Source organism: Hyla sarda, chromosome 6 (assembly GCF_029499605.1).
Source record: "Hyla sarda isolate aHylSar1 chromosome 6, aHylSar1.hap1, whole genome shotgun sequence".
Classification (NCBI taxonomy): domain Eukaryota; kingdom Metazoa; phylum Chordata; class Amphibia; order Anura; family Hylidae; genus Hyla; species Hyla sarda.
Genome location: NC_079194.1, coordinates 150,360,313 through 150,386,047, shown reverse-complemented (window position 1 = coordinate 150,386,047; position 25,735 = coordinate 150,360,313). Strand labels below are relative to the sequence as shown.

The 25,735-nt window shown below is 47.3% G+C and overlaps 1 protein-coding gene across 2 annotated transcripts in view; it reads left to right on the top strand.

The window, feature by feature from the left end:
• The first annotated feature begins 12,974 nt into the window (after positions 1 to 12,974).
• The window catches only part of KLHDC4 (kelch domain containing 4), a 58,078-nt gene continuing 45,317 nt past the window's right edge, over positions 12,975 to 25,735 (top strand). The window contains exons 1-3 of one of the 2 annotated variants that reach the window (XM_056525543.1): positions 12,975 to 13,155; positions 13,693 to 13,784; positions 24,499 to 24,577. In XM_056525543.1, the coding sequence (XP_056381518.1) occupies positions 13,057 to 13,155; positions 13,693 to 13,784; positions 24,499 to 24,577 (270 nt within the window). In that variant the 5' untranslated portion in view covers positions 12,975 to 13,056. Of the gene's footprint in view, positions 13,242 to 13,692; positions 13,785 to 24,498; positions 24,578 to 25,735 lie in introns of both variants that reach the window. The other variant, XM_056525544.1, reaches the window with a different exon arrangement.

Below are 25,735 nucleotides of genomic sequence, written 5' to 3'. Positions count from 1 at the left end.
TTTCTACCATTGTGGCTCCTATCGTGGCTTTAACCAAAAAAAATGCTGATCCCAAGTCCTGGCCTCCTCAAGCAGAAGACGCCTTTAAACGACTCAAGTCTGCCTTTTCTTCGGCTCCCGTCCTCTCCAGACCTGACCCTTCCAAACCCTTCCTATTGGAGGTTGATGCCTCCTCAGTGGGAGCTGGAGCTGTTCTTCTACAAAAAAATTCTTCCGGGCATGCTGTCACTTGTGGTTTTTTCTCTAGGACCTTCTCTCCAGCGGAGAGGAACTACTCCATCGGGGATCGAGAGCTTCTAGCCATTAAATTAGCACTTGAGGAATGGAGGCATCTGCTGGAGGGATCAAGTTCTCCTGTTATTATCTACACCGACCACAAGAACCTCTCCTACCTCCAGTCTGCCCAACGGCTGAATCCTCGCCAGGCCCGGTGGTCTCTGTTCTTTGCCCGATTTAATTTTGAGATTCACTTTCGTCCTGCCGATAAGAACATTAGGGCCGATGCTCTCTCTCGTTCCTCGGATGCCTCAGAAGTTGAACTCTCTCCGCAACACATCATTCCACCTGACTGCCTGATCTCCACTTCTCCTGCCTCCATCAGGCAGACTCCTCCAGGAAAGACCTTTGTTTCTCCTCGCCAACGCCTCGGAATCCTCAAATGGGGTTGTCACGATGCCGGCTGGCAGGTAGTGGATCCTCTGTGCCAGAGAGGGATTGGCGTGGACCGTGCTAGTGGACCGGTTCTAAGCCACTACTGGTTTTCACCAGAGCCCGCCGCAAAGCGGGATGGTCTTGCTGCGGCGGTAGTGACCAGGTCGTATCCACTAGCAACGGCTCACCTCTCTGGCTGCTGAAGATAGGCGCGGTACAAGGGAGTAGGCAAAAGCAAGGTCGGACGTAGCAGAAGGTCGGGGCAGGCAGCAAGGATCGTAGTCAGGGGCAACGGCAGAAGGTCTGGAATCACAGGCAAGGAACACACAAGGAACGCTTTCACTGGCACTAAGGCAACAAGATCCGGCAAGGGAGTGCAGGGGAAGTGAGGTGATATAGGGAAGTGCACAGGTGCAAACACTAATTGGAACCACTGCGCCAATCAGCGGCGCAGTGGCCCTTTAAATCGCAAAGACCCGGCGCGCGCGCGCCCTAGGGAGCGGGGCCGCGCGCGCCGGGACAGAACTGACGGAGAGCGGGTCAGGTACGGGAGCCGGGGTGCGCATCGCGAGCGGGCGTTACCCGCATCGCGGATCGCATCCTGGCCGGAGACAGTATCGCAGCGCCCCGGGTCCGTGGAACCGACCGGAGCGCTGCAGTGAGGAAGGTGTAGCGAGCGCTCCGGGGAGGAGCGGGGACCCGGAGCGCTCGGCGTAACAGTACCCCCCCCCTTGGGTCTCCCCCTCTTCTTGGAGCCTGAGAACCTGAGGATCAGACTTTTGTCCAGGATATTGTCCTCAGGTTCCCAGGACCTCTCTTCTGGACCACAACCCTCCCAATCCACTAAAAAGAAGGTTTTCCCTCTGACCTTTTTAGATGCTAGAATTTCTTTGACGGAGAAGATGTCCGAGGAGCCGGAAACAGGAGTGGGAGGAACAGATTTGGGAGAAAAACGGTTGAGGATGAGTGGTTTGAGAAGAGAGACGTGAAAGGCATTAGGGATACGAAGAGAGGGAGGAAGAAGAAGTTTATAAGAGACAGGATTAATTTGACACAAAATTTTGAAAGGACCAAGATAGCGTGGTCCCAACTTGTAGCTAGGGACACGGAAGCGGACATATTTAGCGGAGAGCCATACCTTGTCTCCAGGGGAAAAAACGGGGGGAGCTCTTCTTTTCTTATCCGCGAACTTCTTCATGCGTGATGAAGCCTGTAAGAGAGAATTTTGGGTCTCTCTCCATATGATGGAAAGGTCACGAGAAATTTCATCCACAGCGGGCAGACCAGAGGGCAAGGGAGTAGGGAGGGGAGGAAGAGGGTGACGGCCGTACACCACGAAAAATGGGGATTTGGAGGAAGACTCAGAGACCCTGAAGTTATACGAGAATTCGGCCCATGGGAGGAGATCTGCCCAGTCATCCTGGCGGGAGGAAACAAAATGTCGCAAATAATCACCCAAGATCTGGTTAATCCTTTCTACTTGTCCATTGGACTGGGGATGATATGCAGAAGAAAAATTTAATTTAATCTTGAGTTGTTTACAGAGAGCCCTCCAGAATTTAGACACGAATTGGACGCCTCTATCCGAGACAATCTGCGTAGGCAACCCGTGAAGACGAAAAATGTGTACAAAAAATTGTTTAGCCAACTGAGGCGCAGAAGGAAGACCAGGAAGAGGGATGAAATGTGCCATTTTGGAGAATCGATCAACGACCACCCAAATAACAGTGTTGCCACAGGAAGGGGGTAAATCAGTAATAAAATCCATACCAATCAGAGACCAAGGCTGTTCGGGGACAGGCAGAGGATGAAGAAAACCAGCGGGCTTCTGGCGAGGAGTCTTATCCCGGGCACAGATAGTGCAGGCTCGCACAAAGTCCACAACATCCGTCTCCAGAGTCGGCCACCAATAGAAGCGGGAGATGAGTTGCACAGATTTCTTGATACCCGCATGACCTGCGAGATGGGAGGAGTGACCCCATTTGAGGATTCCGAGGCGTTGGCGAGGAGAAACAAAGGTCTTTCCTGGAGGAGTCTGCCTGATGGAGGCAGGAGAAGTGGAGATCAGGCAGTCAGGTGGAATGATGTGTTGCGGAGAGAGTTCAACTTCTGAGGCATCCGAGGAACGAGAGAGAGCATCGGCCCTAATGTTCTTATCGGCAGGACGAAAGTGAATCTCAAAATTAAATCGGGCAAAGAACAGAGACCACCGGGCCTGGCGAGGATTCAGCCGTTGGGCAGACTGGAGGTAGGAGAGGTTCTTGTGGTCGGTGTAGATAATAACAGGAGAACTTGATCCCTCCAGCAGATGCCTCCATTCCTCAAGTGCTAATTTAATGGCTAGAAGCTCTCGATCCCCGATGGAGTAGTTCCTCTCCGCTGGAGAGAAGGTCCTAGAGAAAAAACCACAAGTGACAGCATGCCCGGAAGAATTTTTTTGTAGAAGAACAGCTCCAGCTCCCACTGAGGAGGCATCAACCTCCAATAGGAAGGGTTTGGAAGGGTCAGGTCTGGAGAGGACGGGAGCCGAAGAAAAGGCAGACTTGAGTCGTTTAAAGGCGTCTTCTGCTTGAGGGGGCCAGGACTTGGGATCAGCATTTTTTTTGGTTAAAGCCACGATAGGAGCCACAATGGTAGAAAAATGTGGAATAAATTGCCTGTAATAATTGGCGAACCCCAAAAAGCGTTGGATAGCACGGAGTCCGGAGGGGCGTGGCCAATCTAAGACGGCAGAGAGTTTGTCTGGATCCATCTGTAGTCCCTGGCCAGAGACCAAATATCCTAGAAAAGGAAGAGATTGGCATTCAAACAGACATTTCTCAATTTTGGCATAGAGTTGGTTGTCACGAAGTCTCTGAAGAACCATACGGACATGCTGGCGGTGTTCTTCTAGATTGGCAGAAAAAATTAGGATATCGTCCAGATATACAACAACACAGGAGTATAACAGATCACGAAAAATTTCATTGACAAAGTCTTGGAAGACGGCAGGGGCGTTGCACAGTCCAAAGGGCATGACCAGATACTCAAAGTGTCCATCTCTGGTGTTAAATGCCGTTTTCCACTCGTCCCCCTCTCTGATGCGGATGAGGTTATAGGCGCCTCTTAAGTCCAATTTAGTGAAGATGTGGGCACCTTGGAGGCGATCAAAGAGTTCAGAGATGAGGGGTAAGGGGTAGCGGTTCTTAACCGTGATTTTATTAAGACCGCGGTAGTCAATGCATGGACGTAGGGAGCCATCTTTTTTGGACACAAAGAAAAATCCGGCTCCGGCAGGAGAGGAGGATTTACGGATAAAGCCCTTTTTTAGATTCTCCTGGACGTATTCGGACATGGCAAGAGTCTCTGGGGCAGAGAGAGGATAAATTCTGCCCCGGGGTGGAGTAGTGCCCGGGAGGAGGTCGATAGGGCAATCATAAGGCCTGTGAGGAGGTAGAGTCTCAGCTTGTTTTTTGCAGAAAACATCCGCGAAGTCCATATAGGCCTTAGGGAGACCGGTTACTGGAGGAACCACAGAGTTACGGCAAGGGTTACTGGGAACCGGTTTTAGACAGTTCTTGGAACAAGAGGACCCCCAACTCTTGATCTCCCCAGTGGACCAATCCAGGGTAGGGGAATGAAGTTGAAGCCAGGGAAGTCCAAGGAGAATTTCCGAGGTGCAATTGGGGAGGACCAAAAGTTCAATCCTCTCATGATGAGATCCGATGCTCATAAGAAGGGGCTCCGTGCGGAAACGTATAGTACAGTCCAATCTTTCATTATTTACACAATTGATGTAGAGGGGTCTGGCGAGACTGGTCACCGGGATGTTGAACTTGTTGACGAGGGAGGCCAAAATAAAATTTCCTGCAGATCCAGAGTCCAAGAAGGCCACTGTAGAGAAGGAGAAGGCAGAGGCAGACATCCGCACAGGCACAGTAAGACGTGGAGCAGCAGAGTAGACATCAAGGACTGTCTCACCTTTGTGCGGAGTCAGCGTACGTCTTTCCAGGCGGGGAGGACGGATAGGACAATCTCTCAGGAAGTGTTCGGTACTAGCACAGTACAGGCAGAGGTTCTCCATACGGCGTCGTGTCCTCTCTTGAGGTGTCAGGCGAGACCGGTCGACCTGCATAGCCTCCACGGCGGGAGGCACAGGAACAGATTGCAGGGGACCAGAGGAGAGAGGAGCCGAGGAGAAGAAACGCCTCGTGCGAACAGAGTCCATATCTTGGCGGAGTTCCTGACGCCTTTCGGAAAAACGCATGTCAATGCGAGTGGCTAGGTGAATAAGTTCATGTAGATTAGCAGGAATTTCTCGTGCGGCCAGAACATCTTTAATGTTGCTGGATAGGCCTTTTTTGAAGGTCGCGCAGAGGGCCTCATTATTCCAGGACAATTCTGAAGCAAGAGTACGGAATTGTACAGCATACTCGCCAACGGAAGAATTACCCTGGACCAGGTTCAACAGGGCAGTCTCAGCAGAAGAGGCTCGGGCAGGTTCCTCAAAGACACTTCGGATTTCCGAGAAGAAGGAGTGTACAGAGGCAGTGACGGGGTCATTGCGGTCCCAGAGCGGTGTGGCCCATGACAGGGCTTTTCCGGACAGAAGGCTGACTACGAAAGCCACCTTAGACCTTTCAGTGGGAAACAGGTCCGACATCATCTCCAGATGCAGAGAACATTGGGAAAGAAAGCCACGGCAAAACTTAGAGTCCCCATCAAATTTATCCGGCAAGGATAAACGTATCCCAGGAGCGGCCACTCGCTGCGGAGGAGGTGCAGGAGCTGGCGGAGGAGATGACTGCTGAAGCTGTGGTAGTAACTGTTGTAGCATAACGGTCAGTTGAGACAGCTGTTGGCCTTGTTGCGCTATCTGTTGTGACTGCTGGGCGACCACCGTGGTGAGGTCAGCGACAACTGGCAGAGGAACTTCAGCGGGATCCATGGCCGGATCTACTGTCACGATGCCGGCTGGCAGGTAGTGGATCCTCTGTGCCAGAGAGGGATTGGCGTGGACCGTGCTAGTGGACCGGTTCTAAGCCACTACTGGTTTTCACCAGAGCCCGCCGCAAAGCGGGATGGTCTTGCTGCGGCGGTAGTGACCAGGTCGTATCCACTAGCAACGGCTCACCTCTCTGGCTGCTGAAGATAGGCGCGGTACAAGGGAGTAGGCAAAAGCAAGGTCGGACGTAGCAGAAGGTCGGGGCAGGCAGCAAGGATCGTAGTCAGGGGCAACGGCAGAAGGTCTGGAATCACAGGCAAGGAACACACAAGGAACGCTTTCACTGGCACTAAGGCAACAAGATCCGGCAAGGGAGTGCAGGGGAAGTGAGGTGATATAGGGAAGTGCACAGGTGCAAACACTAATTGGAACCACTGCGCCAATCAGCGGCGCAGTGGCCCTTTAAATCGCAAAGACCCGGCGCGCGCGCGCCCTAGGGAGCGGGGCCGCGCGCGCCGGGACAGAACTGACGGAGAGCGGGTCAGGTACGGGAGCCGGGGTGCGCATCGCGAGCGGGCGTTACCCGCATCGCGGATCGCATCCCGGCCGGAGACAATATCGCAGCGCCCCGGGTCCGTGGAACCGACCGGAGCGCTGCAGTGAGGAAGGTGTAGCGAGCGCTCCGGGGAGGAGCGGGGACCCGGAGCGCTCGGCGTAACAGGGGTCACTCCTCCCATCTCGCAGGTCATGCGGGTATCAAGAAATCTGTGCAACTCATCTCCCGCTTCTATTGGTGGCCGACTCTGGAGACGGATGTTGTGGACTTTGTGCGAGCCTGCACTATCTGTGCCCGGGATAAGACTCCTCGCCAGAAGCCCGCTGGTTTTCTTCATCCTCTGCCTGTCCCCGAACAGCCTTGGTCTCTGATTGGTATGGATTTTATTACTGATTTACCCCCTTCCCGTGGCAACACTGTTATTTGGGTGGTCGTTGATCGATTCTCCAAAATGGCACATTTCATCCCTCTTCCTGGTCTTCCTTCTGCGCCTCAGTTGGCTAAACAATTTTTTGTACACATTTTTCGTCTTCACGGGTTGCCTACGCAGATTGTCTCGGATAGAGGCGTCCAATTCGTGTCTAAATTCTGGAGGGCTCTCTGTAAACAACTCAAGATTAAATTAAATTTTTCTTCTGCATATCATCCCCAGTCCAATGGACAAGTAGAAAGGATTAACCAGATCTTGGGTGATTATTTGCGACATTTTGTTTCCTCCCGCCAGGATGATTGGGCAGATCTCCTCCCATGGGCCGAATTCTCGTACAACTACAGGGTCTCTGAGTCTTCCTCCAAATCCCCATTTTTCGTGGTGTACGGCCGTCACCCTCTTCCCCCCCTCCCTACTCCCTTGCCCTCTGGTCTGCCCGCTGTGGATGAAATTTCTCGTGACCTTTCCATCATATGGAGAGAGACCCAAAATTCTCTCTTACAGGCTTCATCACGCATGAAGAAGTTCGCGGATAAGAAAAGAAGAGCTCCCCCCGTTTTTTCCCCTGGAGACAAGGTATGGCTCTCCGCTAAATATGTCCGCTTCCGTGTCCCTAGCTACAAGTTGGGACCACGCTATCTTGGTCCTTTCAAAATTTTGTGTCAAATTAATCCTGTCTCTTATAAACTTCTTCTTCCTCCCTCTCTTCGTATCCCTAATGCCTTTCACGTCTCTCTTCTCAAACCACTCATCCTCAACCGTTTTTCTCCCAAATCTGTTCCTCCCACTCCTGTTTCCGGCTCCTCGGACATCTTCTCGGTCAAAGAAATTTTAGCTGCCAAAAAGGTCAGAGGAAAAAATTTTTTTTTAGTGGACTGGGAGGGTTGTGGTCCTGAAGAGAGATCCTGGGAACCTGAGGACAACATCCTAGACAAAAGTCTGCTCCTCAGGTTCTCAGGCTCTAAGAAGAGGGGGAGACCCAAGGGGGGGGGTACTGTTACGCCGAGCGCTCCGGGTCCCCGCTCCTCCCCGGAGCGCTCGCTTCACTCTCCCCGCGGCAGCGCTCCGGTCACGTCCTCTGACCCGGGGCGCTGCGATTCCGCTGCCAGCCGGGATGCGATTCGCGATGCGGGTAGCGCCCGCTCGCGATGCGCACCCCGGCTCCCCTACCTGACTCGCTCTCCGTCTGTTCTGTCCCGGCGCGCGCGGCCCCGCTCCCTAGGGCGCGCGCGCGCCGGGTCTCTGCGATTTAAAGGGCCACTGCGCCGCTGATTGGCGCAGTGGTCCCAATTAGTGTGTTCACCTGTGCACTTCCCTATATCACCTCACTTCCCCTGCACTCCCTTGCCGGATCTTGTTGCCTTAGTGCCAGTGAAAGCGTTCCTTGTGTGTTCCTTGCCTGTGTTTCCAGACCTTCTGCCGTTGCCCCTGACTACGATCCTTGCTGCCTGCCCCGACCTTCTGCTACGTCCGACCTTGCTTTTGCCTACTCCCTTGTACCGCGCCTATCTTCAGCAGCCAGAGAGGTGAGCCGTTGCTAGTGGATACGACCTGGTCACTACCGCCGCAGCAAGACCATCCCGCTTTGCGGCGGGCTCTGGTGAAAACCAGTAGTGGCTTAGAACCGGTCCACTAGCACGGTCCACGCCAATCCCTCTCTGGCACAGAGGATCCACTACCTGCCAGCCGGCATCGTGACAGTATCCTTGTAACCACATGGACCTAAAGAATAAAGATAAGGTGTTATTTTTACCGAAAAGTGCTCTGCGTAGAAACTGAAGCCCCCAAAAGATACAAAATGGCTTTAATTTTTTAATTTCACCTGACAAATATTTTTTTTTAGTTTCGTTGTAGATTTTGTTATGAAATGATTAATTTCATTATAAAGTACAATTGGTGACACAAAAAATGAGCCCTTATATGGGTCTGTAGGTGCAAAGCTTTATGGTTTTTAGGAGGGGAAAAGGAAAAAAAGGAAAGTGCAAAAATGAAAATTGGCCTGGTCCTTAAAGGGGTTCTCCGGTGCTTAGACATCTTATCCCCTATCCAAAGGATAGGGGATAAGATGCCTGATCGCGGGAGTCCCACCGCTGGGGACCCCCATGATCTTGCACGCGGCACCCCGTTTATAATCAGTCCCCGGAGCGTGTTCGCTCCGGGTCTGATTACCGGCGACCACAGGGCTGACGGCGTGTGACATCACGCCCCCTCCCATAGGCTTGCATTGAGGGGCGGAGTGTGATGTCACACGGGGACGGAGGCGTGACGTCACACACCGTCAGCCCTGTGATCACCGGTAATCAGACCCGGAGCAAACACGCTCCGGGGACTGATTATAAACGGGGTGCCGCGTGCAAGATCACGGGGGTCCCCAGCGGCGGGACTCTCGCAATCAGGCATCTTATCCCCTATCATTTGGATAGGGGATAAGATGTCTAAGCACCAGAGTACCCCTTTAAAGGAGAACTCCAGACCATAAAAATTGTCCCCCATAGTGCCGGCAGTAAAAAAATAAAGATGTACATGCCTTCCTCCGCTCAACCGGGGCTTCCGGTAACCGGCTCCGGTCTCCGCCGCAATCCACTTCCTGGTTGCCGGTGGTCGGATGAATCAGCCAATCACAAGCCGCAGCGCAGTCCTACTCGGCCGGCGATAGGCTGAATGGCAGTGTGACGTTTTCGGCCCCGGCCGCAGGTGCCGATGTAGTGAACAATTTTGTGTCCTGAAGCGTTTTCACACTGCCACTCAGCCTATCGCCGGCCGAGTCGGACTGCACTGCGGCTGGTGATTGGCTGATTCATCCGACCACCGGCAACCAGGAAGTGGATTGCGGCGGAGAACGGAGCCGGTTACCGGAGGCCCCGGGGGAGCGGAGGAAGGTATGTAGATCTTTATTTTTTTACTGCCGGCACTATGGGGGACAATTTTTATGGTCTGGAGTTCTCCTTTGAGGCAAAAAAGGACTTGGTCCTTAATGGGATGTTATTCAGAGGAATATGCTACCTTTAATATTACTGTCCAGTGCACCATTGCACACAACATATAACTTAGGTCATAAAGTTTTTTTTAAAAATCAGTGTCTACAGAAATATGCTCTTCTTGCTTAAACTTAGACTCCTTTATTGGAAACTACCCCTAATCCATTCTTGCAGGATGTTGTGTCCAAAGGATCTGTGCAGGGTTCTATTTGCTACATCTTCACTCAAGTACATCTTTATGACTGAATATACAATAGTTCTGTTACTGTATATTTCTATGACTGGATATACAATGATTCTGATGCTGTAAATGTATAAGACTGGATATATAATCGTTCTGATGCTGTACATCTCTATGACTGGATTTACAATGGTCTGGTGCTGTACATCTCTGTGACTGGATATACAATGGTTCTGGTCCTGTACATCTCTATGACTGGATATACAATGGTCTGGTGCTGTACATCTCTATGACTGGATATATAATCGTTCTGATGCTGTACATCTCTATGACTGGATATACAATGGTTCTGGTGCTGTACATCTCTATGACTGGATATACAATGGTCTGGTGCTGTACATCTCTATGACTGGATATACAATGGTTCTGGTGCTGTACATCTCTATGACTGGATTTACAATGGTCTGGTGCTGTACATCTCTATGACTGGATATACAATGGTTCTGGTGCTGTACATCTCTATGACTGGATATACAATGGTTCTGGTGCTGTACATCTCTATGACTGGATATACAATGGTCTGGTGCTGTACATCCCTATGACTGGCTATACAATGGTTCTGGTGCTGTAAATCTCTATGACTGGATGGATATACAATGGTTTTGGCACTGTACATCTCTATGACTGGATATACAATGGTCTGGTGCTGTACATCTCTATGACTGGATTTACAATGGTTCTGGTGCTGTACATCTCTGACTGGATTTACAATGGTCTGGTGCTGTACATCTCTATGACTGGATATACAATGGTTTTGGTGCTGTACATCTCTATGACTGGATATACAATGGTCTGGTGCTGTACATCTCTATGACTGGATTTGCAATGGTCTGGTGCTGTAAATCTCTATGACTGGATATACAATGGTTCCGGCGCTGTACATCTCTATGACTGGATATACAATGGTTCTAGTGCTGTACATCTCTATGACTGGATATACAATGGTCTGGTGCTGTAAATCTCTATGACTAGATATACAATGGTTCCGGCGCTGTACATCTCTATGACTGGATATACAATGGTTCTGGTGCTGTACATCTCTATGACTGAATATACAATGGTCTGGTGCTGTACATCTCTATGACTGGATATACAATGGTTCCGGCGCTGTACATCTCTATGACTGGATATACAATGGTTCTGGTGCTGTACATTTCTATGACTGGATATACAATGGTTCTGGTGCTGTACATCTCTATTACTGGATATACAATGGTCTGGTGCTGTAAATCTCTATGACTGGATATACAATGGTTCTGGCGCTGTACATCTCTATGACTGGATATACAATGGTTCTGGTGCTGTACATCTATATGACTGGATATACAATGGTCTGGCGCTGTACATCTCTATGACTGGATTTACAATGGTTCTGGTGCTGTACATCTCTATGACTGGATTTACAATGGTCTGGTGCTGTACATCTCTATGACTGGATATACAATGGTTCTGGTGCTGTACATCTCTATGACTGGATATACAATGGTTCTGGTGCTGTACATCTCTATGACTGGATATACAATGGTTCTGGTGCTGTACATCTCTATGACTGGATATACAATGATTTTGATGCTGTACATCTCTATGAATGTATATAGAATGTTTCTGGTGCTGTACATCTCTATGACTGGATATACAATGGTTCTGGTGCTGTACATCTCTATGACTGGATATACAATGGTCTGGTGCTGTACATCTCTATGACTGGATATACAATGGTTCCGGCGCTGTACATCTCTATGACTGGATATACAATGGTTCTGGTGCTGTACATCTCTATGACTGGATATACAATGGTTCTGGTGCTGTACATCTCTATGACTGGATATACAATGATTTTGATGCTGTACATCTCTATGAATGTATATAGAATGTTTCTGGTGCTGTACATCTCTATGACTGGATATACAATGGTTCTGGTGCTGTACATCTCTATGACTGGATATACAATGGTCTGGTGCTGTACATCTCTATGACTGGATATACAATGGTTCTGGTGCTGTACATCTCTATGAGTGGATATACAATGGTTCCAGCGCTGTACATCTCTATGACTGGATATACAATGGTTCTGGTGCTGTACATCTCTATGACTGGATATACAATGGTCTGGTGCTGTACATCTCTATGACTGGATATACAATGGTTCCGGCGCTGTACATCTCTATGACTGGATATACAATGGTTCTGGTGCTGTACATCTCTATGACTGGATATACAATGGTTCTGGTGCTGTACATCTCTATGACTGGATATACAATGATTTTGATGCTGTACATCTCTATGAATGTATATAGAATGTTTCTGGTGCTGTACATCTCTATGACTGGATATACAATGGTTCTGGTGCTGTACATCTCTATGACTGGATATACAATGGTCTGGTGCTGTACATCTCTATGACTGGATATACAATGGTTCCGGCGCTGTACATCTCTATGACTGGATATACAATGGTTCTGGTGCTGTACATCTCTATGACTGGATATACAATGGTTCTGGTGCTGTACATCTCTATGACTGGATATACAATGATTTTGATGCTGTACATCTCTATGAATGTATATAGAATGTTTCTGGTGCTGTACATCTCTATGACTGGATATACAATGGTTCTGGTGCTGTACATCTCTATGACTGGATATACAATGGTCTGGTGCTGTACATCTCTATGACTGGATATACAATGGTTCTGGTGCTGTACATCTCTATGAGTGGATATACAATGGTTCCAGCGCTGTACATCTCTATGACTGGATATACAATGGTTCTGGTGCTGTACATCTCTATGACTGGATATACAATGGTCTGGTGCTGTACATCTCTATGACTGGATATACAATGGTTCCGGCGCTGTACATCTCTATGACTGGATATACAATGGTTCTGGTGCTGTACATCTCTATGACTGGATATACAATGGTTCTGGTGCTGTACATCTCTATGAATGTATATAGAATGTTTCTGGTGCTGTACATTAATGATAGAATATATAATGGTTTGGGGTCCAACAGCAGCTCAGATAATTGACTTTAGCCGCTGAAGCCCCTCACTGCCCCAACACACAGTTGTGTCAAATTCAGCACCAAGTATTACACGAGAGAGGCAGCGTACAGTCCGGTCAGGTGACTGCCGCCTCAGGCACCACCCTTCTATACTCGCTTCAGTCACGTGTTAGTAATGATGTCATCTTCCTGAGCCTGGTCCCGCCGCGTGACGTCGTCCTAGATTCTGTCTGTAGTGTGATTCTCAGGAGTGTGAAAGACTTGAAATATCATGGGGAAGAAAGGAAAGAAGGAGAAGAAGGTGAAGGGAGCGGAAAAGACTGCTGCTAAGATGGAGAAGAAAGTTTCCAAGAGATCCAAAAAGGATGAGGTGAGACTTGAAGCACATGTCCCTCAGTAGATAGTCGCATCATGTGAACGAGGCTGCTGCAGTATATTTAAGACAATTTTACTAGGGTATGTATTGTGAGCCTGCTCAGGTTGTGTGTATTGGTGTCATTAATTGTACAGTTTCTGATATTCCAGTATAATGCTTCCCCTGATTCCTAAGGTAGAAAAACTGAAAAATCTGCTTCTGAAATGATTGTAGATTTAGCAGTCGAGAAATCTGCAGAGATCCCATGCAGAAATGCCTAGAAAAGTGTCATGATGATTTTTTTTTATGGAAAATAGTAAAGCGGATAAAAAAAAACAAAAAAGCATACAAAAAAAACCTGCAGATTTTACAGCGTTGTATAGACATTGCCTTTGAATGAGAAATTGATTTTTATGAGGAAATGTGCTGATTTGGATGTGGGAATGATGTGGATTCTGTAGCCAAATCATTACAGATTTTAGCTGTGTGATCATGGTTGTTCTGATGAAAGAATCACAGCTATAATATCTGCTCTTTGTTTCTCTTCTGAAGGAGGATCTGGAGGCATTAATAGCAGAATTTCAGTCACTCGATGCAAAGAAAACACAAGTGATAGAAACGTTGTGTCCACCACCAAGCCCCAGGTAAAATAAGAATGAAAAGTAAAGTGGCACCCTCACATGTGACACACAGGAAGCTTACATACACCAAATCACATAACAGGCTTGGATACAGCAGATCAGCAGACAGCATCACACATAGATATAATAATTGCATTTTTTTTGGCCCCTTTGGCGTTTTTTTTCCAAAATTTGTTGGGTACCTTTAACCCCTTAAGGACTCAGCCCATTTTGGCCTTAAGGACTCAGACAATTTAATTTTTACGTTTTCATTTTTTCCTCCTCGCCTTCTAAAAATCATAACTCTTTTATATTTTCATCCACAGACTAGTATGAGGGCTCGTTTTTTGCGCGATCAGTTGTCCTTTGTAATGACATAACTCATTATATCATAAAATGTATGGCGCAACCAAAAAACACTATTTTTGTGGGGAAGTTAAAAAGAAAAACGCAATTTTGCTAATTTTGGAAGGTTTCGTTTTCACGCCGTACAATTTACAGTAAAAATGATGTGTGTTCTTTATTCTGAGGGTCAATACGATTAAAATGATACCCATTATTACATACTTTTATATTATTGTTGTGCTTAAAAAAAATCAAACTTTTTAACCAAATTACCGTATATACTCGAGTATAAGCCGACCCGAGTATAAGCCGAGGCCCCTAAGTTCAACCCAAAATCCCAGGAAAAGTTATTGACTCGAGTATAAGCCTAGGGTGGGAAATACATCATCCCCCCCTGTCATCATCCAGACCCCCGTCATTAACATCATCATCATCACCGCCTGTCATCATCCAGACCCTCATCATCATCCCCTTGTCACCATCCCACACCCCCCCCTTCATCATCCCCTTGTCATCATCCCCACCCCCCTTCATCATCCCCTTGTAATCATCCCACACCCCCCCCCCTTCATCATCCCCTTGTCATCATCCCCACCCCCCTTCATCATCCTCTTATCATCCGCCCTCAGTGGTCTTCAACCTGCGGACCTTCAGAGGTTTCAAAACTACAACTCCCAGCAAGCCCGGGCAGCCATCGGCTGTCCGGGCTTGCTGGGAGTTGTAGTTTTGAAACCTCCGGAGGTCCGCAGGTTGAAGACCACTGCGGCCTTCGACATCATCCAGCCCCCTCTCACCCCCTTTAGTTCTGTACAGTACTCGCCTCCGCTCGGCGCTGGTCCGGTGCTGCAGGACTGTCCGGTGAGGAGGTCGTCCGGTGGGATAGTCGTTCCGGCTGCTATCTTCACTGGGGCCGCCTCTTCTCAGCGCTTCGGGCCCAGAATAGAGGCGTTGCCTTGACGATGACGCAGAAGTACGTTGGTAATGAACGTACCTCTGCGTCTTTGTCAAGGCAACGTGACTATTCTGGGGCCGGGCCCGAAGCGCTTAGAAGAGGCCTCCCCGGTGAAGATAGCAGCCCGGAACCACTATCCCACCGGACGACCTCCTCACCGGACAGTCCTGCAGCACCGGACCAGCGCCGAGCGGAGGCGAGTACTGTACAGAACTAAAGGGGGTGAGAGGGGGCTGGATGATGTCGAAGGCCGCAGTGGTCTTCAACCTGCGGACCTCCGGAGGTTTCAAAACTACAACTCCCAGCAAGCCCGGACAGCCGATGGCTGCCCGGGCTTGCTGGGAGTTGTAGTTTTGAAACCTCTGGAGGTCCGCAGGTTGAAGACCACTGCGGGTGGAGAGTTCACTCGAGTATTAGCCGAGGGGGGTGTTTACAGCACGAAAAATCGTGCTGAAAAACTCGGCTTATACTCGAGTATATACGGTAGTACGTTTATAATCCCTTTATTTTGATGACCTCTAACTTTTTTATTTTTCCGTATAAGCGGCGGTATGAGGGCTAATTTTTTGCGCCATGATCTGTACTTTTTTTTTATACCACATCTGCATATAAAAAACTTTTAATTCATTTTTAATAATTTTTTTTTTAATAAAATGTATTAAAAAAGTAGCAATTTTGGACTTTTTTTTTTTTTTTTTACGTTCACGCCGTTCACCGTACGGGATTATTAACATTTTATTTTAATAGTTCGGACATTTACGCACGCGGCGATACCAAATATGTCAATAAAATTTATTTTTTACGCTTTTTGGGGGTAAAATAGGAAAAAACGGACGTTTTAATTTTTTATTGGGAGGGGATTTTTCACTTTTTTTTTTACATTTTTTTCTTTTACACTTGAATAGTCCCCATAGGGGACTATTCATAGCAATACCATGATTGCTAATACTGATCTGTTCTATGTATAGGACATAGAACAGATCAGTGTTATCGGCTATCTTCTGTTCTGGTCTGCTCGATCTCAGACCAGAGCAGAAGACGCCGGGAGCCGGAAGGAGGAAGGTGAGGGGACCTCCGTGCGGCGTACTGAATGATCGGATCCCCGCAGCAACGCTGCGGGCGATCCGATCGTTCATATAAATCGCGCACTGCCGCAGATGCCGGGATCTGTATTGATCCCGGCACCTGAGGGGTTAATGGCGGACGCCCGCGAGATCGCGGGCGTCGGCCATTGCCGGCGGGTCCCTGGCTGCGATCAGCAGCCGGGGATCAGCCGCGCATGACACAGGCATCGCTCCGATGCCCGCGGTTATGCACAGGACGTAAATGTATGTCCTGGTGCGTTAAATACCACCGCACCAGGACGTACATTTACGTCCTGCGTCCTTAAGGGGTTAAAAAAACAAAAAAATTATTATGCAGCAGGGATGGGATAAAGTGTATTTAACAATGTTTATTTTTTATAACAAAGTTTTAATTTTTTATAAAGTCTGTGTGTGTGTGTGTGAACTCCCCCCCCCCCCCCCCCCCCCCCTATTTTTTAGGTAGTACTACTACACCCAGCATGAACAGACTGTTCCACGATGGGAGTAGTAGTACCTGTACTAATCACTCCTGACACCCGATGCGATCGTCCTATCTATTGCAGAGATGCGGAGCGGCTCTATGAAGCGCTCGCATCTCTGCTCTGTACTAGAATAGAAATTCACCTCACTCATTCATATTTTCCACCCAGAGGGGGGATTGTCCGGATAGTGGCAGCCAATCCCCGCTCTCAGAGTGAAATATAAACGAGTGATGTTCTATTCAAATCACTGGCTGGCCGGAGTATAGTGCAGAGATGCGGAGCACAGGAGATATAGCATCTCTGCAATAGATCTGCAGGTACTGCTGCTCCATGCTGGGAGCTGTAGAACCTGCATTAATAGACATATGGCAGCGAGTGTAATTTCTGACACCTGCTGCGATCTGTCTATTAATGCAGGTACTACAGCTCCCAGGATGGAGCAGAGTGTGCTCCATGTTGGGAGTAGTAGTACCTGCAGTTAAGAAAAGATCACAGCGGGTGTCATTCCTGGCACCCTCTGTGATCCTCCTGTATAATGTATAGATGTGGGCGCTGCTCTTCTATGGTCCCCTGCACTGATGTGTATATATACACCTATTCATATTTCCCACAGAGTTGTGATTGGCTGATACCATCTGGCCAATCACAGCTCTCTGCAGGAAAAATGAATAGGTGTGTATATATACACGGCAGTGCAGGGGACCATAGAAGAGTGGCCGGCCGCATCTATAAATTATAAAGAAAGATCACAACGGACACGGTGCGATCTGTCAATTAGTACATGTACTACTACTCCCATCATGGAACAGTGTGTTCCATGCTGGGAGTAGTAGTACTACCTAAAAAAGTGGAAACCACACACACTACATTTTTATTATTGTCGGCTACATTTTTAGTTCCCTGCCCGCCCACAAATTGATCCCTGTTTAAAAATTAATAAACATTTTGTTATAAAAAATGATACATTTCGTTAAATAAAATTTTTTTCCATCACTACTGTACTGTAAAAAAATGGCAAACTGAAAAACCCAAAGTGGAAAAAGAATTTTGCGATTTCTCATTGATTTACAGCTAACATCTGGCCACAGCGTTTTCTGGACTAATAAGTGCCATGCGTCAGAATTGGCTATTTTCTTGCCGTTTTTTCCCCAAAATAAAAACAAGTGGAATTCCAGCCTCACACCAGGAGGCTTAGATACATTAGCTCAGCAGACAGCACCACACTGGGTAGGCTTAGATAAACTGTTTCAGCAGAAATTATCCCACTCAGAAACACTGGCTTAGTGGATAGCATTACACATAGTAGGCTTAGCTACACTGACTCAGCAGTAGACAGTACTACAAATGATAAAATTATTAGTTCAATATTACTCTCTATTTATGGCAAATGAATAATATATATCAGCAATGGTAGAAGCAGCACTACCGGAGTAGTAGTATAGTAGCCAAAGATGTTGGGTAAAAGCAGACCATAAGATTCAGTCCCAGTCGCAGACTGATAGGAAGATCCACAACCACAAAAGAGGTCCAGCAGCACTCCAATATGAAAGCAAACATGCTTTATTAACCCATGTGCTTGAGAAAGACAGTGTGATGTTAATAAAGCATGTTTGCTTACATATTGGAGTGCTGCCGGACCTCTTTAGTGGTTGTGTGTGTGTTGCTGTTCCGCTTATTACAGCTGCGCCACTTATTAACACCGCACGGGTGCGCTATATATATATATATTATGCGGCGCAGCCGTGCCGCAATAGTAAGCGGCGCAGCCGAGCGGTGTGCCTATGAAGCGAGCCCAGGAGCTGAGCTCGCTTTATAGTGACTAATGCTGGACATCACCGATCAGTGTGATGTCCACCATTAACCCTTCAGATGTGTCTAAAATGCTGAAGCAAGTGCCAGTAGCCCAGTGGAGCTGGTCGGGACACCCGCGGCAAAATTCAGCCAGATCCCGATAAGCTGAGAGGATGGGCTGAGGGTCCCTACCTGCCTCCCTCCCATTCGATCGATGCTCCAATAATGCAGGCAGCCTCAGCAGTCTGTAGTAATGAAGCGCCGATAACACTGATCAGTGCTGTGCCTATGGCTCAGCATTGATCAGTGTCTGCCATCAAAAGATTAGAACTAATAGTCCCTATGACAGTTTTTCCCCTAACAGTGTGCCTCCAGTTGTTGCAAAACTACAATTACCAGCATGCCTGGACAGACTTTGGACCAAATACCAGGATTGCAAATTTTTGGACCCTTCATTTACCAGAAAACAAATTAATAAAAAGTGATCAAAAAGTCCCATCAAAACAAAAAGGGAACTGATAACAACTACAGATCACAGCGCAAAAAATAAGCCCTCATAGATGCTCGTATACAGAAAAATAAAAAGTTTTGGAGCCAGGAAAGGACAGTTTTAACCCCTTAAGGACACATGACGTACTGGAACGTCATGTGTCCACTCCCGATCTATAACGCGGGGCCACGGCGTGGCCCCGCGTCATAGCGGTTCGGGCCCGGCCTCTAACAACGGCCGGGACCCGTGGCTAATAGCGCGCGGCATTGATCGCTGTGCCGCGCGCTATTAACCCTTTAGACGCGGCGTTCAAAGTTGAACGCCGCGTCTAAAGTGAAACCGAAAGCATGCCGGCTAGCTCAGTGGGCTGTTCGGGATAGCCGCGGTGAAATCGCGGCATCCCGAACAGCTGACAGGACAGCGGGAGGGCCCCTACCTGCCTCCTCGCTGTCCGATCGCCGAATGACTGCTCAGTGCCTGAGATCCAGGCATGAGCAGTCATGCGGCAGAATCATCGATCACTGGTTTCTTATGAGAAACCAGTGATCAATGTAAAAGATCAGTGTGTGCAGTGTTATAGGTCCCTATGGGACCTATAACACTGCAAAAAAAAAGTGCAAAAAAAAAGTGAACAAACATCATTTAACCCCTTCCCTATTAAAAGTTTGAATCACCCCCCTTTTCCCATAAAAGAAAAAACACAGTGTAAATAAAAATAAAAATAAACATAAATGGTATCGCCGCGTGCGGAAATGTCCGAATTATTATAAAAATATATCGTTAATTAAACCGCACGGTCAATGGCGTGCGCGCAAAAAAATTCCAAAGTCCAAAATAGTGCATTTTTGGTCACTTTTTATATCATGAAAAAATGAATAAAAAGCGATCAATAAGTCCTATCAATGCAAAAATGGTACCGTTAAAAACTTCAGATCACGGCGCAAAAAATGAGCCCTCATACCGCCCCATACACGGAAAAATAAAAAAGTTATAGGGGTCAGAAGATGACAATTTTAAACGTATAAATTTTTCTGCATGAAGTTATGATTTTTTCCAGAAGTGCGACAAATTCAAACCTGTATAAGTAGGGTATCATTTTAATCATATGGACCTACAGAATAAAGGTAAGGTGTCATTTTTACCGAAAAATGTACTACGTAGAAACGGAAGCCCCCAAAAGTTACAAAATGGCGTTTTTTTTTTCAATTTTGTCTCACAATGATTTTTTTCCCCGTTTCACCGTAGATTTTTGGGCACAATGACTGACGTCATTACAAAGTAGAATTGGTGGTGCAAAAAATAAGCCATCATATGGATTTTTAGGTGCAAAATTGAAAGAGTTATGATTTTTTAAAGGCAAGGAGCAAAAAACGAAAATGCAAAAACGGAAAAACCCCCGGTCCTTAAGGGGTTAAACATACTCGTGTTTGTACAAAAAAAAGCTATAGGGGGAGATTTATCAAAACCTGTCCAGAGGAAAAGTTGTTGAGTTGCCCATAGCAACCAATCAGATTTCTTCTTTCATTTTTGAAAAGGCCTGTGAAAAATGAAAGAAACAATCTGATTGGTTGCTATGGGCAACTCAGCAACTTTTCCTCTGGACAGGTTTTGATAAATATCCCCCTAAAAATTTTTTTTTTAAGTAGTAATATAAGACAAAACCTATATAAATTGGGTACCATTGTAATTACATGGATCTACAGAATAAAGATAATGGGTCATTATAACCAAATTGTGCACTGTCAAACATCAACCCCCCCCCCCCCATTTTGCAAAAATGCCTTTTTTTTTTTTAAATTTCTCCCCCAAATTTTTTTTCTTTTTGTTTCACCATAGATTCTGTGATAAAATTAATGATGTAGTTAAAGTACAATTGGTGGCACAAAAAACAAACTCTCATATGGATCTGTAGGTGGAAAATTAAGAGTTTTGGCTATATGAAGGCAAGGAGGAAATAGCATCCCCCCTCCTTTTCTGGTCCTAAGGCACTTACTCCTATTGCTCCCTCCCACGCAGCTGCACTACACTGTGCAGACTACACTATATCAGGCCAGGCACATAAAACGCAGAGGAGGAATTAAAGGGTAGCTCCCACCATCCTATTTTATTTAATTTTTTCGGTCCCTGCCTATTGCCAATCTATCCCTAACCCCCTCCCTGCTTTAAATTTTTATTTTTACTATATTAAAAATGCCTTTTGTCTGCCTGGCAGTGTGCTCACTACCAGGCAGACTTCCCCAGCAGGACTTCCGCCCTTAGTTCATCTACACAGGGTGCCTCCAGCTGTTTCACCAGTACAACTCCCAGCTTGCCCTGACATCTATTGGCTGTCAGGGCATGCTGGGAGTTGTAGTATTGAAACAGCTGGAGGCACCCTGTGTAGATAAACTATTAGTTACAAGCAGCGCTACGGCGCTAGCCCGTTCCCTCCATCACAAACCCCCCTCCCGCATACCCCGTTCCCTCATTACACTTAGTTACTCCAGAGTCCGGCAGCGGACGTGCAGGGACAGCGGCGGCGATGTGTGGGAGGAGTGGCCTCCCAACCAGTGGCCGGGGAGCCAATGCGCTCGCTCCCGCCTGTCTGACAAACAGGGAGCGAGAGCAGCCTAACTGAAAAAGGACTGATTGCCAGGCCGAAATCAGTCCTTTTTCAGGCGTGACGTCACGCCAGGCTGCAGCCGGCCACTAGGAGGGTGACCCCTAGTGGCCGGTTTTTAAATGTAAATTAAACCATTTTAATGGAAAAAAAAATTATAATAAAAGTATATTAGAGATATGTTGTAGTACTACAACATATCAAAAAATAAAGTTGGTGACAGTGCCCATTTAAGCTAATTTCTCCCCATTTCATATCCAATATATAATCTATCTATATAATATATAATAGAGAGAGAGACAGAAAAAAGCGGCACAGTGGTGAAGGATTCACAATCCCAGGACTAATTCGCAGGTGCTCGGAGACCTGACCAAATGTCCCACTTACTCCACTGTCCAAACCAAGTAACAGGCGGCACTTCATCAGTCCAGTGGCAACAAAGTGTAATTTATTCACCTCTCCAATCAGTACAAAAAGATATGCATTATTTCAACCTACTCCATGAGGTCTTTTTCAAGCAATATTGCTTGAAAAAGACCCCATTGTGTAGGTTGAAACGTTGTATATGTTTTTAAATTGGATGGGTGAATAAATTTCACTTTTTTTGCTGCTGGAGTGCCACCTTTTACTTGGTTTGGACTGTGTGTATGTATGTGTGTGTATGTATGTATATATATATGTGTGTGTATATATGTATGTATATATATATATATATATGTATATGTGTGTGTGTGTATATATATATATATATATATATAATATATTTATCCCCCCCCCGACATATGATCAAATCAACATACGATGGCCTCTCAGAGGCCATCGCATGTCGATGTCAGCATCGACATATGATGCTTTTATATGTCGGGGCCATCGCATTAACTGCTATCCGACAGCGCAAAATGCTTAAGCTGCTGTCGGAAAGCAGTTTAAGCATCCCGGACAGGTTCACTTACCCATCCCTGCTGCTCCGAGTCCACTTCGCGATCCTCCGACGTCTTCTGCATCTTCTCCGGGGTCCGGGCCTCGCTTTCCGGCGTCGTTATTACGACCTTGCTCTGTCAGCTTGCTCTTGCTCAGGTTTGCTGTCTGTCAGCGCCTCCATGCTCTGGACACTACGCTATCAGGAGACAGGCCAGTACATCAGGAGACGTGGAGCAGGCTGTAGGAGGGCAACAGCCCAGCAGCAGGACCTCTGCCTTTGTGCAAGGAGGAGCAGGAGGAGCACTACCAGAGCCCTGCAAATTGACCTGCAGCAGGCCACAAATGTGCATGTATCCGGTCAAAAACAGACTCCATGAGGGTGGTATGAGGGCCCGACGTCCACAGGTGGGGGTTGTGCTTACAGCCCATGCAGAATGTTTTGCATTTGCCAGAGAACACCGAAATTGTCAAATACGCCACTGGTGCCCTGTGCTCTTCACAGACTAAATCGGGTTCACACTCAGCACGTGTGACACATGTGACAGAGTCTGGAGACACCATGGAGAATGTTCTGCTGCCTGCAAGACCCTCCAACATGACGTGGGTCAGTAATGGTGTGGGGTGACATTTCTTTGGGGGGCTGTGCAGCCCTCCATGTTTTTGCCAGAGGTAGCTTGACTGCCATTAGGTACCAAGATCCTCAGATGCCTTGTGAGACCATATGCTGGTGCGGTTGACCCAGGGTTCCTCCTAATGCAAGACAATGCTAAACCTCATGTGGCTGGAGTGTGTCAGCAGTTCCTGCAAGAGAAATGCATTGATGCTATGGACTGGCCCACCCGTTCCCCAGACCTGAATCCGATCGAGCACATCTGGGACATCATGTCTCGCTCCATCCACCAACGCCACATTGCACCACAGACTGTCCAGGAGTTGGCAGATGCTTTAGTCCAGGTCTGGGAGGACATCCCTCAGGAGACCATCCACCACCTCATCAGGAGCATGCACAGGCATTGTAGGGAGGTCATACGGGCATGTGGAGGCCACACACACTACTGAGACTCCTTTTTGACTTGTTTTAAGGACATTACATCAAAGTTGGATCAGCCTGTAGTGTGGTTTTCTGCTTTGATTTTGAGTGTGACTCCATATCCAGACCTCCATAGGTTGATAAATTTGATTTCCATTGATAATTTTGTGTGATTTTGTTTTCAGCACATTCAACTATGGAAAGATGAAAGTGTTTCATGCGATTATTTCATTCATTCAGATCTAGGATGTGTCATCTTAGTGTTCCCTTTATTTTTTTGAGCGGTGTGTGTGTGTATGTAATATATATATATATATATATATATATATATATATATATATATATATGTGTGTATATATGTATATATATATATATATATATATATATATATATATATATATATATTATTGTATATTTTAATTACATCTACACTTCATACGCTTAACACCCAACCACCAGATACAAAAGGAGACAAGGGCATTAAAGGAGACTCCGTCATCAACCCGACCGCCGCATTACTAAAAGAAAAAAAAAAACTCCTTTCTAATTGACAGTTTAATTATTTCTGCAAGTGAGAAGCCAAAACCCTTATGTCCAGGTCCCTTTTAGGCATGTAAGGTACCTGCTCCCAGATCCTATCTTATAGGTTTCAGACACAAGGTCAATATTTCTTGACTTTTTGGTCTTGCAGTTCTGTGGCTACTAGTAACAGTTCGCCCACTGCCTGGCAGCCGACTACAGGGACTAAGGGTAAAGGGATCCCTTGGAAGCTGCATTGCATTAGGTTCACTCATAATAAGCATAAATGAGAGCAGTCGGTCTCAGGAGCTCTCTAAGACACATGCACTCTTCAAAAGCCAAAAGCATCTGATGCAGTAAAAAGAATCACACATGATAAGCCTTGGTGCACCAGCTCAGCAGACAGTATTACACAAGATACGCTTAGATGCCGGGGCTCAGGAGGCAGTATTGCAGATAAATAGCATACAGTCCCATAGATTATTGTATGATGCTGGATATATTTTTTTTTCTTCTACCACCAGGTTGAATGCCTCTCTGACTCCACATCCTGAGAAGGATGAATTGATTCTGTTTGGAGGTGAATATTTCAATGGCCAAAAAGTAAAGTACTTCTTCAATTTATTCCCATTTTATGTGTTATTTGAAGGATTAACCTGTGGATATTGAAATGTTAATATGCTTTACAGATTGCACTGTAGCTTTATATTAGGGCTGGGCGGTATAACGGTTCATACCGAATACCAAATTTTTTGGGCAGCACAATATGAATTTTCCCCCATACCGCAATACCGGTTGGTCCCCTCCCCCTCGGGAATGTATTATCAGCTCAGCGCAGCGCTGTCCCCACATCAGGGAACTAATCCTATGTGACCCGCCAGCGCTGTTCTGCCCCCCCCCCCAATTAATGATCAGCCCAGCGGTGTACTACTCACATATATCACCTTCAAGCACTGCCCTCCTCCTCTTTGTTGGGGGTCGCCGGCGATGGAACTCTATACTGTACGCCAGTGGTCTCCAACCTGCAGACCTCCAGATGTTGAAAAACAACTCCCAGCGTGCCCGGACAGCCAACGGCTTTCCGTGCATGCTGGGAGTTGTAGTTTTGCAACAGCTGGAGGTCCGCAGGTTTGAGACCACTGCTGTATGCTGTATCCCTATGCCCGGGCTGCAAAAGATAAAGAAAATAAACTGTAACTCGCCTACGTCGGCCACACGCTGGGGACGGAAACGTCGGACAGCCGTCAGCCTATCACTGGCCGGAGCGATGTCCCGCCCCGTCCAGTGATAGGCTGAGCCCACTGTCATGTATGGAGCTCTGGCCGGCTTCTTACATGACAGTGCGTTTAACCTATCACTGGCCGGGGCAGGACATCGCTGCGGCCGGTGATAGGCTGACGGCTGTCCGACGTTCCAGTCCCAAGGAACAGCGTGTGGCCGACGTAGGTAAGTTTATTTTTGATATCTTTTGCAGCCCGGGCATAGGGATACAGCGTACAGCAGTAGTCTCCAACCTGCGGACCTCCAGCTGTTGCAAATCTACAACTCCCAGCATGCCAGGACAGCCATTGGCTGTCCGGGCATGCTGGAGTTGTAGTTTTGCAACAACTGGTGGTCCGCAGGTTGGAGACCACTGGCGTACAGTGAGTTCCATCGCCGGTGGCCCCCAACAAAGAGGAGGAGGGTAGTGCTTGAAGGTGACATATGTGAGTAGTACCCCGCTGGGCTGATAATTGGGGGGAGCAGAACAGTGCTGGCAGG